Source organism: Heptranchias perlo, chromosome 15 (assembly GCF_035084215.1).
Source record: "Heptranchias perlo isolate sHepPer1 chromosome 15, sHepPer1.hap1, whole genome shotgun sequence".
Classification (NCBI taxonomy): Eukaryota; Metazoa; Chordata; class Chondrichthyes; order Hexanchiformes; family Hexanchidae; genus Heptranchias; species Heptranchias perlo.
The window spans coordinates 48,669,164-48,686,824 of NC_090339.1; the positions used below are offsets into that span (position 1 = coordinate 48,669,164).

The window sequence follows — 17,661 nt, forward strand, 5'->3', positions numbered from 1 at the left end:
AGAGGCTGCAAAGGGATAGTGAGTGGGCGAGAATAGAAAAGCAGAATATTTTTTAAAAGGTGCGAGACTAAGAAATGTTGGTAGTCAGAAGGATTTGGGTGTCTTTGTACACGAATCACAGAACGTTAACATGTAGGGTACAGCAAGCAATTCGGAAGGCAAATTGTATGGTTGGCCTTTTTTTTATTCGTTCATGGGATATGGGCGTCGCTGCGAGGCCAGCATTTATTGCCCATCCCTAATTGCCCTTGAATATTGAAAGGAGATTGGAGTATAAGAGTAAGGAGGTCTTGCAGCAATTATATTGGGCACTGGTGGGACCAAACCTGGAGTACTGTGTACAGTTTTGGTCTCCTAACCTAAGGAAGGATGTACTTGCCTTTAGAGGGGGTGGAACGAAGGTTCACTAGATTGATTCCTGGGATGAGAGGGTTGTCCTATGAGGAGAGAGTGAGTAGAATGGGCCTATATTCTCTGGAGTTTAGAAGAATGAGAGGTGATCTCATTGAAACATAAAATTCTTAGAGGGCTTGACAGGGTAGAGGCTGTTCCACTGACTAGAAAGTCTAGAGCTAGACTCAAGATAAGGGATTAGCCATTTAGGACTGAGATCAGGAAAAAATTCTTCATTCAAAGGGTTGTGAATCTTTGGATTTCTCTACCCCAGAGGGCTGTGGTTGCTCACTCGTTGAGTATATTCAAGACTGAGATCGATAGATATTTGGACACTAAGGGGATCAAGGGATATGGGGATAATGCAGGAAAAGTTGAGTTGAGGTAGAAGATCAGCCATGGTGCATATTGAATGGTGGAGCAGGCTCAAGGGGCCCTATGGCCTACTCCTGCTCCTATTTCTTATGTTCTTATACAGCTGAGATGAATGCATCCATCTTCCAGCTCCTCTTAGCAAACAGTTTAAAAGATGGCCTCTGTTGGTAAATATGTAAACTCTGCTTGTGGAAGACTATCACCTGAAATCATTGTTGCAGTACAGGTTAACAAAACTGCTAAATGTTGGAATATTCTGCTATTTTAAGGATCTTTCCCCTGGAAGTTTTAAGTAGTTTCTTTGAAGATGGTATCATCTGTCAATCTTGATTACATTGAACATTGGCTTGAGAGTAGCAACATTCTAAAACACAGTTTACAGTGGAGCTTAATTTGATCTGCTAAATGTCTATATATTCCAACAGTTCAGGGGTAGGTATTCTACATTTAAAGGTGTGGTGATCGTTGTAGTAGTACCACAAATGTATTATTCTATCCTATTCTACATCTTAGGAAAGGAAAATATTTGCATGCAACTGCTGGTTCTATCATTTTTTGTTTAATTGTTGGATTAGAGCCTGTCTGGGTGCAACTATTTTGTCTAGAACTACTTCCTCGTATGACTGGAAGTGTTGGTCCAGTGACATTTTGTATAGGTAATGTGCACAACTGACTCATCATTATGGTCCCTTGATGGGGTGTTACTCGTGGAAGAGTTCAAACAAAAAAAAGTAAGTTTCCTGTTCAACTGATTACTTTATATTACATATAAAAGTGTGATAGCTTCAATGTGGTTCTTTATGACACTTGAATGCTGAATCTATGCAAATTCTATCCAACTCTGCTTTCAAATTAAAGGTTGACAGAAATATGTTAAATGTATTTTTTGGCAATAAAATCCTGACTATTATAATTCTTCCACCAATAAAGGACATAGAATAATTATCATGGGAGATTTTAACTATCCCCAAATAAACTGGCATGTAGAGGTAGGTACAGGGAATGGAGTTTTTACTATTTTGTGCAGGATTCCTTTCTTACCCAGTATGTAAAAAGCCCAACAAGAGAGGAAGCACTGCTGGATCTAGTAATGGGAGATGAACCAGAACAGATGAGAGAAGTAAGTGTAGCGGAACATCTAGGCAGTAGCGATCACAACATAATACAGTTTAAACTAAAGACTGAGAAGGACATAAGTAAGACTAAGACCAAAGTAATAAATTGGGGAAAAAAGGTGATTTTAAGGGAATGGGAACTAGGGAAAATAAACTGGAAAAATTTACGGTTAAAGAAATAGAACAGCAGTGGGAAACATTTAAAACTGATCAGTAGAGTCCAGAAAAAATATATCCCACTAAAAAGCAAGAACAAACTAGCTAGTAATGATGCACCATGGATGAATAAAGAAATAAGGGCAAAATTGAAACTAAAGAAAAGATCTACATAAAGCACATTGACAACAAAGGAACGGATGACAAATGGGAATATGAAAGAAGTTTAAGAAAACAATTGGGAAGGCAAAGAGAAATGACAATTTAATTATCAAGGAATATAAAAAGAAATAAAGTTTTCTGCAGACACATAAATAACAAAAGAAAAATCAGGATAGGGATAGGGCCAATAAGGGATACACACGATAAACTCACAGGTAATAACAGTGAAATGGCAGAAATATTAAATAATTACTTTGCCTCAGTATTTACCAGGGAGACTAACATGGTGGGCATGACATTCGAAGAAGAGATCAAAAAAGATATAAAGACATTTAAGATACAAAGGGAGAAGATAACTGATAGACTAATCAAACTTAGAGAGGATAAAACCCTGGTCCGGGTGGATTGAATCCACGCACATTAAAAGAAGTTAGTGAAGAGATAGCAGAGGCACTATTACATACATATCATTTTTTTTAAAAAAAGGAATTGTGCCAGAGGACTGGCGGACCGGGAATATGATTTCTACATTTAAAAAGGGAGATAGAACCAGTCCAGGGAACAATAGACCAATTAGCTTAACGTCTGTGGTAGGAAAGATAACGGAATCCGTACTCAAAGATGTAATCAAAAAACATCTAGAAACCGAAAATATAATACAGAATAGTCAGCACGGATTTCAAAAGGGAAGGTCATGCTTGACCAACCTTATTGAATTCTTTGAAGAGGTAACAGTTTAGACAAGGGTAATGCAGTATATTTGGATTTTCAAAAGGCCTTCGATAAGGTACTGCATAATAGACTCATGACTAAGGTCAGAGCATGTGGAGTCAGGACAAGTAGCAGAATGGATAACATGCTGGTTACAAAACAGAAAACCAAGAATAGGGGTTAAAGGTAGTTACTCAGACTGGCAAAAGGTGGGAAGTGATGTTTCACAAGGATGGGTGCTGGAACCACTTGTTCATCATTTACATAAACTATTTGGACTCTGGAATTGGAAGTACAATTTCAAAATTTGTGGACAACACCAAACTGGGGGTGGTATGGTTAATACCAAGGAGGACTGCGACAAAATACAGGAAGACATTAATAAACTTGCAGAATGTGGATGTAATTGGCAAATGAATTTTAATATAAATGTGAAGTATACATTTTGGTAGGAAGAATAAGGAGGGCATATACTGCTTGGATACTAGGAGTCTAAATGGGGCAGAGGGATCCAGGGGTACAGATACACAAATCAATGAAAGTAGCGACGCGGGTTAATAAGGCCATGAAGAAAGCAAACCAAGCACAGGGGTTCATATCTAGAGGGATAGACATGAAAAGCAGAGAAGTTATGTTAAACTTGTATAGAGCCTTAGTTAGACCACACTTGGAGTACTGTGAACAGTTCTGGCCATATTATAAAAAAGGATATACAGACACTGGAGAAGGTGCAAAAAAGATTTACTAGGATGATGCCACAACTGAGAGGTTATACCTATCAAGAAATATTGAGCTGGCTTGGGGCTCTTTTCTCTAGAAAAGAGAAGACTGAGGGGTGACCTGATAGAGGTCTTTTTAAGATTATGAAAGGTTTTGATAGGCGAGACATAGAGAAGATGTTTTACTTGCAGGGGAGACCAGAACTAGGGCCCATAAATATAAGCTAATCACTAATAAATCCAATAGAGAATTCAGGAGAAACTTCTTTACCCAGAGAGTGGTTAGAATGTAGAACTCGCTACCATAAGAATTGTTGAGGCGACTAGCATAGATGCATTTAAGGGGAAACTAGACAAACACATGAGGGAGAAAGGAATAGAAGGATATGCTGATAGGGTTAGATGAAGCAGGGAAGGAGGAGGCTCGTGTGGAGCATAAACACTAATATGGATCTGTTGGGCCAAGTGGCCTGTTTTTGTACTGTACGTTGTATGTAATCTCCCAAAATTAAATTTAAATTTTTTAAAAAAAATTGATTTGAAGCAGAATGCCTTTACTGGCACCAACTAGATTTGATACTTTGAATGTGTGTTGGCTGAGTAGACTCCAGGTGTATATTCCTTTGTATATGCTGCCTGATCCCATTCCCCAAGTGCTATATGGGACAGGCTTCAAGCTGCATCTGACACTCCAGTTGACTTTGCAACAAGATGGAGGGAGACAAAATTGCTTGAATTAGGGAATAGATTCCCTAATTCTGACAACTATAATCCTAGAAAGAAATTACAGCATGTAAAATTTGAAAAGAAGTTGTGGCATTTAGCTCCATTTTAAGATGGTTGAACTGTAGTTTCCAGCCATGTTTTACGACTTTGTTTACTTGGCTGTGTAATTATGACTGCTTAGAAATATTTTAAAAGTTAACGAGGCCACTGATGAATGAACCGTAATTTTGCAGAGACTCATAATTAAAATGTAGTCATTTCTTTACAGGTGATGAAGCAGAGGGCAATTTAAAAAATGTCCCCCCGTGTGCCAGTGATGACTATGACGATGATCCTGAGAATAGGTAATAATTTCTACAGTGTGGACTTTACAAAGACTTGCTTACCAGAAATGCATTTTGTGTAGTCACAAACATTTTTTTAAACAGTTAAACCCACTGGTGTTAACATTTGCTGCTTTATTTAGAATTTTTTTCATGTAAGCCTTGGTTTCCGTTTGTAAAACATTTTAAACGGTTTCACGCATTTTCATTTTTGCAATTTATGCAATAAACACAATTTTGCGAAAATACTTGGTCCCAAATTTTGGTTTGAAACTATACTTGGTTCAAAATGTTAAAAGTGGAATTTTAATATTCCAAACTAAAGAGGTCATCAAATGCCTGGTGTTAGTTGATCATATTATGTAGAATTTTATCCATAATGTCACTGCACTGCTCTGGAAGTATGTGGGGAAGTTTTGTGGTTCAAAATTTAATCGGACAATAGCAGAACAATTTGGCATTGTTCACAGTGTTTTCCTGTTCGTGATTAGATGTGCTTGCAAATCAAAAGGTTCTACAATGCATGTAGAATTGGTCAACTTCAGCTAATTACTTGATCAGAGTTTCAATTGTGGACTCGGATTTTTTGTTAAAGTTCTTTTTTTGTGTGGAATAATTTTGATATGGAAATGGTTGGAGATGTGTGGACACTAATGTTTTGTCTGGTAAATTTGTGTTTAAGCTTAAACAATTTTGTATACATTTAAAAATATTGGTGGAATGTTAATTCATAGAATCATAGAATAATACCGCACAGAAGAAGGCTATTCGGCCCATCGTGCCTGTGCCGGCTCTTTGAAAGAGCGTCCAACTATTTCCACATAGCCCTGCAAATTTTTCCCCTTCAGCAATTTATCCAATTCCCTTTTGAAAGTTACTATTGAATCTGCTTCCACCACTCTTTCAGGCAGTGCATGCCAGACTATCATAACTCACTGCGTAATTTTTTTTTCCCTCATGTTGCCTCTGGTTCTTTTGCCAATTACAGTAAATCTGTGTTCTCTGGTTATCGAGCCTCCTGTCGATGGAAACAGTGTCTCCTTATTTACTCTACCAAAACCCTTCATAATCTCCCCTTAACCTTCTCTACTCTAAGGAGAAGAATCCCAGCTTCTCTAGCCTCTCCACATAACTGAAGTCCCTCATCCCTGGTACCATTCTAGTGCATCTTCTCTGCACCCTTTCCAAGGCCTTGACATCCTTCCTAAAGTGTAGTGCCCAGAATTGGCCACAATACTCTAGCTGGGGCCTAATCAGTGTTTTATAAAAGTTTAGCATAACTTCCTTGCTTTTGTATTCTATGCCTCTATTAATAAAGCCCAGGATCCCATATGCCTTTTTAACAGCTGTCTCAACTTGTCCTGCCACCTTCAAAGATTTAGTTACGTAAACCGCCAGGACTCTGTTCCTGCACCCCTGTTAAAATTGTACCGTTTACCAAATGAGCTTTTTTTTATATAAAGAGGGGAAGATTGAAAATTAGGTTGTCAATTGCCAAATGGGATGTAGTTTTTAGGGAGATGCCTGGGTCTTGGTGCAATCTATTAAAACTACATTTATAATAACTGAAGTATATTTTATCCTAGGAACATAATTTTGCGAAAAAGTAATTTGGGCCAACAAACCCACCCCTTTTTGGTTGATGTCAACCCCAGGAATAATGCACATACACTCTTGAGGAAAATATAATTTGTTTTAAAAGTACGTATATTAATGAAATCAGTAAAGTTTGTTGCATGGTAATTGCAGAGAAATACATTTGTGGACCACTAGGGTGGGGGGGTAGGGCTGTTAGTTTTTTTGACTTCACTGATTTTCTTTGTGGTGGTGAGGTGTGTGTGTGTCTATGTCCTATGACTTGCACAAATGGGTTCAAGACTGCCTGGTATTTGCCGTCCATACATTATCGTCAGGTATATGTCCCACAGATGTTGTCAATTGTGCTAGCTTATGTGTTGGCCGGGGAGGGGGAATTTTCTCCATATTGGATAGGCATAGGTTTAGATTTTGAGGCTTGTCCATGCTGTTCCTGGCTTTCTAGATTGCTGCACAGAATCGCTAAAGGAGGGAGCAAGATCATAATGTGAGCAGCAGTGTACTCGACAGCCATCCCTCCATCATTCACCCTCCCCCCCTCCCCCCCCAAATAGGAGTACATTTGTGAGGGGTGTTAAGCTTAATGGCCTTTGTGTATTCTACTGCAGATGGTAGCTGTGAGGGTCTGCTTCCATACTCCTCCCCATTTCTGTTATGCTATCAGCCTGCCTAGGTCTTGTTAGCTGTGTTGTCTTTGATGTGGAAACCAACATGGTACACAGTATGGAGATATGCATGCAGGAATTTGTTGGAGTGCAGGTATAGTTCTGTGGTGCGGGGGTGGCGGTGTTGGCTAACATTGAAGTTTTATGAGCATTGCTAGTCTTGGAGGCAGTGGTTAATTTGGAGGTAGTGGAATCGATTGTGCTGAGTGAGGTACTGTAGCCTTGTGGTTATGGTAATAGACTAATAACTTGGAGGTCTTTCAAATCCTACGATGGCAAGTTGTGAAACTAAATTCAATAAATCTGGTAATTTATGTAACTAACAGAAATTAGTTAGGAACAAAAATAACTGGTATAGTGAAGTACTGAAAGATTGCTTGTATCTATTACATGCATATCCACCATTATTGCAACTTCATGTTAATACTGTTCTAAACTCTGCTGCGTGTAGCCAGTAGACTTTAAGTACTCATATTTTTGACCAGAATGTAGAAAATTCAATGAAACCAATAGGAAAATTAAAATCAGAACAATTGAGATTTCTGAAAAATAATTAAATGCTGTTGGAAAAGGTTGAGGGAAACCAGTGTTCCCACCCCATATACCTCATTTGTGGTTTATCCAGATACCACCTTGAATAAGTAATACTGTGTAGCACCTATTCTTAAATAGATTGTGTCCTCTTAGAGTTGTGATGAAAAGCAGTTCATGTAATGTAAGTAAAGGCCTGTTACAGAATTCCTGTTCATTTTGTAGGATCTTGAATTACTGGTGAATTTGAAAATGTACCCCAGCAACATTGCCCTGTCAGCAAATGTGGGCCTGTAAATTCGTATGCAAATTGAGAAATGTGCAAATTATATTACAGATGATGGAGCCATTCACATTAACATAATTGTAATGAATAGTTTAACATTCTCTAAGTGGGAACTGGGACCACATTTTGAATTTATTCATCACATACAATTGCATAGAATGTACAGCACAGAAACAGGCCATTCAGCCCAAGAAGTCCACACTCGAGCCTTCTTCCTCCCTACTTCATCTAACCTTATCAGCATATCCTTCTATTCCTTTCTCCCTCATGTGTTTATCTAGCTTCCCCTTAAATGCATCTATGCTAGTTGCCTCAACTACTCCTTATGGTAGTGAGTTCCACATTCTAACCACTGTCTGGGTAAAGAAGTTTCTCCTGAATTCCCCATTGGATTTATTAGTGATTATCTTATTTTTATGACCTCTTGTTCAAGTCTCCCCTGCAAGTGGAACCATCTTCTCTATGTCTACCCGATCAAACCCTTTCATAATCTTAAAGGCCACTATCAGATCACCCCTCAGTCTTCTCTTTTCTAGAGAAAAGAGCCCCAGCCCCTCCAATCTTTCCTGATAGGTATAACTTCTCTGTTCTGTTGTCACCCTAGTTATTCCTTTTTGCACCTTCTCCAGTGCCTCTGTCCCTTTTATAATATGGAGACCAGAACTGTTCACAGTACTCCAAGTGTGGTCTAAGCAAGGTTCTATACAAGTTGGACATAACTTCCTTGCTTTTCAATTCTATCCCTCCAGAAATGAACCCCATTGCTTGGCTTGTATTTTTTATGGCCTTATTAACCCGTGTCGCTACTTTTAGTGATGTGTGCATCTGTACCCCCAGATCCCTCTGCTCCTCTACCCCATTTAGACTTTTATTTTTCAAGGCGTATGTGGCCTCCTTATTCTTCCTACCAAAATGTACCACCTCACACTTATCTATATTGAAATTTATTTGCCAATTACGCCCATTCTGCTAGTTTATTAACGTCTTCTTTGGCATATACTGTCAGTACATTTCACAAGCAAATTTCTTAATGTCATGTCAATTGGCATTGTTCATGTGCCAGAAAAGGTTGAAATTCAAATGTATTTTCTCCTTCAAGTTGTATTTTGTCGCAGTCCTCTTCGGTATTAATTATAACCCCCCCCCCCCCCCCCAATTTGGTGACGTCCGCAAATTTTGAAATTGTACTTCCAATTTGTGAGTCCAAATTGTTTATGTAAATAGTGAACAACAGTGGTCCTAGCACCAGTCCTTGTGGAACACCACTTCCCACTTTTTGCCAGTCTGAGTAACTACCTTTAACCCCCACTCTCAGTTTTCTGTTTTGTAGCCAGCTTGCTATTCGTTCTGCTACTTGACCCCTGACTCCACTGGGTAAAGAAGTTTACCCAGTGGAGTCAGGGGTCAAGTATGCGGTACCTTGTTGAAGGCCTTTTGAAAATCCAAACATATTACATCTACTGCATTACCCTTGTCTACCCTTTCTGTTACTTCTTCAAAGAATTCGATAAGGTTGGTCAAACATGACCTCTCTTGAAATCGTGCTAACTATTCTTTGACCTGTTCAGTTTCTAGATCTTGTTCTATTACATCTTTGAGTAAGGATTCCATTACCTTTCCCAGCACTGTTAAACTAATTAGTCTACAGTTCCCTGGATTGTTCTATCTCCCTCTTTTTAAAAATATAGGAATTCCATGAGCTGTCCACCAGCCCTTTGACACTATTCCTATTTCTAACGAATTTTTATATGTATGTAATAGTGCCTCTGCTATCTCTTCCCTAACTTTTAACTTTGATGAATATATCAATTATCTCCCCGCTTTGTATCTTAAATGTTTTTATATCTTTTTTGATCTCTTCTAATGTCATGCCCACCATGTTAGTCTCCCTGGTAAATACTGAGGCAAAGTGATTAGTTAATATTTCTGCCATTTAGCGATCATTAAACTTCTTTCCTAATCTTTTCGTATCCCCCTTTGTCATCCTCTCCGTTGTTTCCTGTGTGCTTAGTGTAGGCCTTTTTCTTTAGTTTCAGTTTTGCCCGTATTTCTTTATTCATCCATGGTGCATCAGTACTGGCTAGTTTGTTCTTTTTAGTGGGATATATTTCTTCTGGACTCTATTGATCACAGTTTTAAATGTTTCCTACTGCTATTCTATTTCTTTGTTTATCAGTAAATTTTTCCAATTTATTTTCCCTAGTTCCATTCTCATCCCCTTTAAAATCACCTTTTTTCCAATTTATTATTTTGGTCTTAATCTTACTTCTGTCCTTCCCCATCTTTATCTTACCCTTACTATGTTGTGATCACTATTGCCTGGATGTTGCCCTACGCTTACTTCTCTTATGGTTCATTTCCCACTACTAGATCCAGCAGTGCTTCCTCTCTTGGGCTTTTTACATACTAGGTAAGAAAGGAGTCCTGCACAAATAGTAAAAATTCCATTCCCGATACCCCTTGGGGTTAGCTAAAATCTCCCATGATCGTTATTCTTTGTCCTTTACTCATTTCATATATTTGCTTACATATTTCTTCCCCTGCCTCCTTTCCACTATTAAGTGGTCTGTAGTATACCCCAATTAGTGTGATCTATCCCTTATCTTTTATTTCAATCCATATGGATTCTGTTTGTTAGTTATGTCCCTTTTTTCTGCTGCCGTTATGTTATCCCTAATTGGTATAGCTGCTCCACCTCCCCCTTCCCCCCCCCCCCCCCCCCCCCCCAGGTGGTGAAGGATAGAATACTAGAGCCTAGTCTTTGGTTGCTTCCAAGCCTTTATTCTCAGAGATCCCCTTACACATCGTGCACCCCCTAGATAAGCTCACTCCTATAAACGGATACAAGAGAGTCCCCAATTGATACCCACCACCAGAATATTAATTAACACTAATTGATATAAATCACATGGATACAATGAACATGTAGTTTATTTCTAGGACTAATAAAATCACTTGAGATCAAGATTATATTTAGTAAATGGATTTAGCTTGATTTCAAAATAATTAGTAAGTACTTGGTCTTTTGATTTGATGTATTTTTTTTATTCAAGTTTTAAAAGTTGATAGATTAGTTTATAGTCTCTTGGTTTAAACCCCTTAGCACCTCCTTCCCCCTCTGCACTCAATTCCCACAGTCACCAAATTCCCAGTTGAAAGTCCTCACTGTTAACAATTCACTCCGTTAGAGGTTTACTCTCTTTACCAACCTCTGTGCTCAAGGTTGATGATTCTGTATAGATCTTCGTCTTGCTAGCACTAATTCCATTTTCCATTTGCATATGCAGTAGGTCAGAAGTCTCTTGCACTTAATGAGCTGAAATGTGTAATGCTTTACAATCTTTACTATTTTTTTAAAATCTGAAATAATACATAGATTTGAATCCAGTGATTAATGGTGTTTCATTTTATGACATCGTATATGTATGTAATGTATTAAGCATTACATTTTTGTGACTGGAAATCACAGTAACAAAATGGTGCTTAAGGTCATCAGATTAAAATTACACAGTCTCCTTTCAGTGGATGTGTGAAAATTAAAAATTTTCAGGCAGAAAGACTTGAGATTGGCCAGAATTCAAGGGAAGGTTTTGTAGAGCTGAAAGCTAAACCACATGGAGTATAGTTCTGTCGTCAAATGGGACAGACCAACATTTATAATAAAAAAAATTAACATTCAGTCAACAACTGTTAATGACTAAATATTTCATGCAGTCATGAGCAGCAAAGCCAAATCTATCTCTAATAAAATAATTGTTGAGAGAATAACTCGATCTTTTTTAAATATCTTCTATTTTGTGACTTTAGACATTGAAGATGCCCCAGTTTTGGAATCTTTTTGAAGTTGGAACTATTTCAATGCATGTTAACACAGGCATTGTTGCTTTATCATATTTTTCCACAATGCAATATGTAGTGTTGTATTTTTCTGTGCTAACTATGTATTTCCAGCCATTTTGGTATCTCGTATTTTTTGTAACTACGCATAAAACACTTGCAGTGGAAAAACATAGAGATGGTCGCCTTTAAAAAGGCAGATTTTTTTTATTGCCCGGTACTGCTGACCTTAATAAAGCTCTATCTATCATTGTGTGTTGTGTAGGGTGCAAAGATGTTGCTGGAACTTTTTTCTTGTTTACAGAAGTGATCAAAATTGTCAACTCCATTCAGGAGGCTCTGAAAGGTAGATCCAGGCTTGTTTTGTGGGGTTTTAAGAGTAGTCTCTAATGTGGAACTAGCTGTACACAGCACCTGCAGGCTCAACAATTGAAGTATTAGTCCTGCTCTGCAAGGTTGAACAAACCTACATTTTAGGTTATCTTATGGTAGAGATTTTCCAGTATTCAGCTGTCACTCGCATGAAATAAGCAACCAGTATGGAATATCAATTTAAAAAAATAATAATTTTTTTTAAATTCAAGTTTTGCTAATAATTCTCAACCTTCTACAGCATATCTAATGAATTAAAAACCTTCCAGAACATAAATAACTGAACTATCATTAATGCTTCTACTTAGACTTGCCAAATAATTTAGAGTAGGCTGCTTTCTAACTTCCAGCTGGAAAATGAGGTGTAAGTCATTTCCTCCTCCACTCTAATTGTTGCTTTTTTTTTGCTGCATATTATTGCAACTTTTTGCTGTGCCATAGACTAGGTCCTTGTCAAGATCAAAGGTATCTTGTGTTCCATTTTAGAGTTATTTTTCTCCTGGATAACATTCAAGTAAGTTTTTAACAAGATAGATCAATTGGAATTTCAAAATAACTTTTGAAGTATAACAGGGCACCATTTTTTCAAAACATGTCTCAAACTAGCACTTTAAAGCCTCTACATCTGTGGAGGGGCTACAAAAGTTGCGGGGAACTTTTTTTTGGTCAGCTGGTGTCTTATTGTAGATGCCAATTCTTCTTCATTCGTTCAACCTCTATGTACAATAGAATGCAATTCATTTTTGTGGGTTAGGGTGGGGGAGGGCACAACTTCAGCAAAAGTAGATGCAGCATTGCATACGTATTTGGTCTTAATGGCAGTGGACATTTTTGTAGCTCCATGTGTAAGATTGTTTATAGGGCTCCTGCAACTGGACCACCTTATCCACAGTGCTCAAAGACCATTTGATTTGTGATGGTCGAAACGCACACATACATCGAATGGTCTTTGGCCATAACTGCCAACTTAGTCCTTTTTGTTGGTGAGTAATACCTCCCTCTACCTGGGTTGGGAGGATGATCCACTTTCTGGGATTCCTAGTGCAAAAAGTGTATATGAAACCTGAGACATAAACAGGCTAGAATTATGAGCAGTATAGTTGACTTTAAACAGATTAAATATTAAGTTCAGAGCAAAATGATGACCAATTACATGATTTTGATCCGCTATATCAGCAGGTAGGGCAGCCTTCATTTCCTTGCCCTTTGCCTCGACAGAGTGCCAGTATGGTATTTGTACAGTTCAAATAGTATAGAGTTCTCAACACTGGTCACGCAGGATAAAGTAACTGATATCTTCAGTATAAGCAAGTCCATGAGTTGACCATCCATGTGGATGTGGTTCAGGTAATTGTTGAAGCCAGCCAAAGAGAGACTTCAAGACAACTTTTCAAACTGTCACACTTTTGTTCAGAAATTCCAAAAGTAGACTAGTGTCACTGGACAGATTGTTTAGCCCTTGGAAAGGGAGGCTTTGCTGTGCATTTACCACTTTCCGTCACACCATTTAGCGGGATGAGATGACTGTTCATTGGCCGTTATTGGTGTGCATATACAGTGGATCTTGGGCATTACAACTAAGTACAATCCCATCCTTAGATGTCAATGCACTCACTTTCCAGCAAGGGTCATGTGTTAGCAAATGGAAGCTGGAATTCTGGTCGATTTTGTCATTTTCCACCCTGTTCCAAAACTCAAGGTTACTGAGACCTGTACAGTATCCCAAGTGTAATAAGAGGATAGTGAAAGTAAAGGCAGGGCTGCTAAAAGATGAAGGTGAGTTTATAGTGGGGAGTGAGGGAATGGAAGAAATATATACTTTGCCTCAGTTTCTACAGAGGAGATGGATATTTGAATCACCAGTGGCGTATAACAGTTAGTGGATGTCACTATTCTTTTGTTTGATAATGCTCCTGTGAAGCACCTTAGGATGTTTTACTTCATTAAAGGTGCTATACAAATGCAAGTTGTTTTTGAAATGATACTCAGTTAGTCAGACTTAAGGTTGTTGAATCACTAGGACCTGATTGTTTTGCATCCAAGGATTCTGAGGGTAGCTAGGAAAGAAATAGATGCTCTGACTATAATTTTCCAAAATTCTATAAAAGGGAACATTCGTAATATGACTGAAGGATGGCAAATGTGATTATCCTCTTTAAAATTGGAAACTGGATAAGCCAGCAAGTTATAAACTAATTATTCTTCAGTTGTTAGGAGACTAATGAAGTCTGTAATATAGGATGAAATCATTAAACACTTGGAGAAAGATGAGCTAATCAGGACCAGTCAAAACCGAATTAAAAGGTCAGTCGTGCCATGGATATAACAGTTTATAACAGTTAAAGAAAGACTTATGAAATTGGGCTTTTATTGACATTAGAATTGGGAAGGTTGAGAGCTGATCCATTAACCAGACTTCAAGATTATGATGTGACAAATACTGATAAATTGATTTCATTTGTCAGTAAGAGAACACACAAATTTAAGATAATCACAAAAACAATTTAAAAGAACATTAGAACAAATATTTTTCCAGTGGTTAGAATGTGGAATTCCCTGCTACAAACCATTGGTGAAAGTCCTTAAATTCTTTTAAAAGGGAATTAGTTGCTTGACAAAGAGGAATATTAAAGGGTTTAGAAGTGAACAAGAGATTAGACATGGGGCCTATGTGGAGAAAAACTCCAGCATGGACTTGAGCTGAATGGCTGGCTGGTTTCTGTGCTGCAACATTCTATGGTTCATTGGCACCACAGCTGAGAGCAGCAAAGACTGATAATAGAAACTGGGACCATATTGGCCTATATGGCTCAGTATTACATCAGTTGATGCATTTACCCACCAAGCTGTCTCAAGAATTTGGGGAACTTCTAAAAGGGAAATGCTTCCAGATGATTTTTTCCTTATTGCAATAGGGACTATATCCTATTTTTTGTGGAGGTTGAAAGGTAGCAAACCAAAATGCTAGTTTGCCTAAGCTGTATAAGAACATAAGAATTAGGAGCAGGAGTAGGCCATACGGCCCCTTTGAGCCTGCTGTGCTATTCACTAAGATCATAGCTGATATGCGACCTCAACTCCACTTTACCGCCTGATTCTCATATCCCTTGATTCCCTTGGAGTCCAAAAATCAATTTTCAGCCTTGAATATACTCAATGCCTTCATTTGTTCTGTGTGTTTTAAAATTGAAGAGAATACAGCAAGGCAAGCATTTCAGCATAACTAATGTTTAGGCAAAAATCTTTAGAACAGAATCATTCATCCTTGGATGAGCAACTTTTCCTCATCTAGAATATGATTGCATGTTCATTTTGTCCTTTCAACACACTTTACTGTTATTTTCATTGTTTTAGAGGTGTATGTTTGAGATATGCCTAAAATTTAATCCAAGAATTTTATTTTAGTGCAGTTCAATGTAAGTTTCTAATAGAGTTGTAGAATTTAAAAGGTTAACTATTGTGGAGTTTGCTACAAAACCATTACAGCTGTACTACATAACTTCCCCCAAGCTTTTTTGCAACATAAAAAAACAATTTGTTGGAGCCAGAATTCTTTGGAAAGTTTTTTTTAATATAAAAATCATGGCTAACTGAGCAGGCAGTCATGTGATTCCCAGAATGCACTGAACAAGATGGAACAATGACACCTTCTAAAATGTTGCACCCTTGCATTTGCAATAATGCAGTGCCAAATTAACAAGAATTCTGTTTGCAAGTAAACAATGGAAATAGGACAGAGCTGTTTTACGGTAATTGTTCTGACAATTTGACTTTTAATAAAAGTTCACAAATTCATATGTAGAATATCTTGAAAATGACTGACTTTTTTCAATCAAAATGTCAAAGTTTGATGCTCTATTTTGAGGTCAGGTACACTGCAGAAAACATGACATTTATCATGGTTTTTTAATGAGATGAATATTATTTTAATTAGCTGTTTGAAACACTCTAGTTTAAAAATGAAAATAACTTGTGATTTCAGTTCAGCATAAAACCTTCTGTGTTGAGTGTGCTCAAAAATCTGGTGCTCTGATTTTAAATTACACAGTAGAGGAATTATTTTGTTACAGCTGTTGCCAGAGTTTATCATGAGCTCATGCTTTTCATTTCATTTATGGGGAAATATGGTTTTGTTCATAACCTTTTGCGTTGCCTTGTGCAGACTGTTTTATTGTGCTTGAGTGTTCCTGATCTGTTGTCTTGCATGGTGTTGCTTGAAGATTAGATGTGTTAACTTGTAAATTGAATTCAATGCTTGTATTTGTTAGACCAAATATATCAAATCTTTTGTGTATTTGTATAAGTTTAAGATGAAAAAACAATTGTCTTGTGAAATGGTGTTTCCATGGTAATTACAGGGAGCTGCAGCACACTTCAAAATACAGAAAAGTGGTTGAGTACCACCCTGTATGAAATTTAAAAAGTTATAGTCTTAAATTCTCATTTCAAACATTTTATGGAATACAAGTTTTCCACATGAGGCAGTTGAAAATTTGAATTGTATATATTAAATGATTGTCAAGTATTGCCAGTGAATTGCTTTTGTTTGAGTGATACTTAAATATTTTTGTATGTTACACTGTATATCTAAGGCTTAAATTGCATCCATTTTTTGTTTCCACATTATTGTATTGAGGAAAGGTGGGTGGTAGAATATGATTTGAGCCTGACCTGAACCAATTTCTTCTTCAAACCTGAGGTTGTACCTACGGAAAATGGTTTCAGTTCAGCCTGTGTTGTACATGAATGCAGGACTTTGGCACCAAACTCAGCTGCTCCGATGTCCCCATAGAATTTGTAGAAAGAAATGTCCTCTGCTTCTTCAATGGGTTCAAGTTGTGTGTATCCTTGAAGTAATGTAGTTGAAAGGGGGAGGGAGCAACAATTCCATCATCTTGCACATTCGGCCTTTGTGTAATGAACTTGACAAAGGGAACCCTTTATGGCAAGCTATGAAAAAAAAACTTGTGCAGAATCACAGGTCTTGAACACAGTGCGCTACCTGAAGTACTAAATGAACATGCAGCCAAATGGTGGAAGACGATTGGCTCAACTGACTGAACAGTGACAACTAACGTTTGTTGCCCAGTGTATGCCTTGGATTGGGTTCTAAGCAGCTGATTAGTTGAATTGCTGAAGTGAATGTTCCAGCTTCAGTCTGGTGGCCAGCTCAGGATTCGGTATGCTTCAAAAGACCAGAAGACCCTGCACATCATCACACTTTAATACAGTGTAAGTATAGAAAGTATAAGACAAAGGAAACTCAACTATTTTTATCTACAGGTGAAACTTGTGTTAAATAATCAAACTTATCTTTTGATTTAGGATGTTGCATGCAATTGTGTTTCTTGGTTTAACTATATTGTTGACGCAGTGATCAGCATTAAGCTTTGTATTTTTATGCAGTGAATCGTCTTCACACATCTCTAACAGTTTAGATATGAAATCCCTAATTTCTATATCTACTTCTGCTAAAGTGTATAATGAATTCATATGTGCCATATTCAGTGCATTACTAGTAACAAAAATAGAAAATGCTGAAAACATTCAGCAGATGACTCTAGATAGGACAGACAAGTTGACGTTTTGGGTGTAGACACTTGGTTAGAAGTTCTGATGATAGGTCCACACCTCGAATGTTAGCTTGCCTATTCTCTCCACAGCTGCTGCCTGATCTGGGTGTTTTCACCATTT

At 37.7% G+C, this 17,661-nt stretch overlaps 1 protein-coding gene across 8 annotated transcripts in view; it reads left to right on the forward strand.

The window, feature by feature from the left end:
• The window catches only part of atrx (ATRX chromatin remodeler), a 177,020-nt gene that overhangs the window by 49,157 nt on the left and 110,202 nt on the right, over positions 1-17,661 (forward strand). For all 8 annotated transcript variants that reach the window (XM_067997179.1, XM_067997178.1, XM_067997175.1 and 5 more), the window contains one exon: positions 4,626-4,701. In XM_067997179.1, the coding sequence (XP_067853280.1) occupies positions 4,626-4,701 (76 nt within the window). The remainder of the gene's footprint in view (positions 1-4,625; positions 4,702-17,661) is intronic.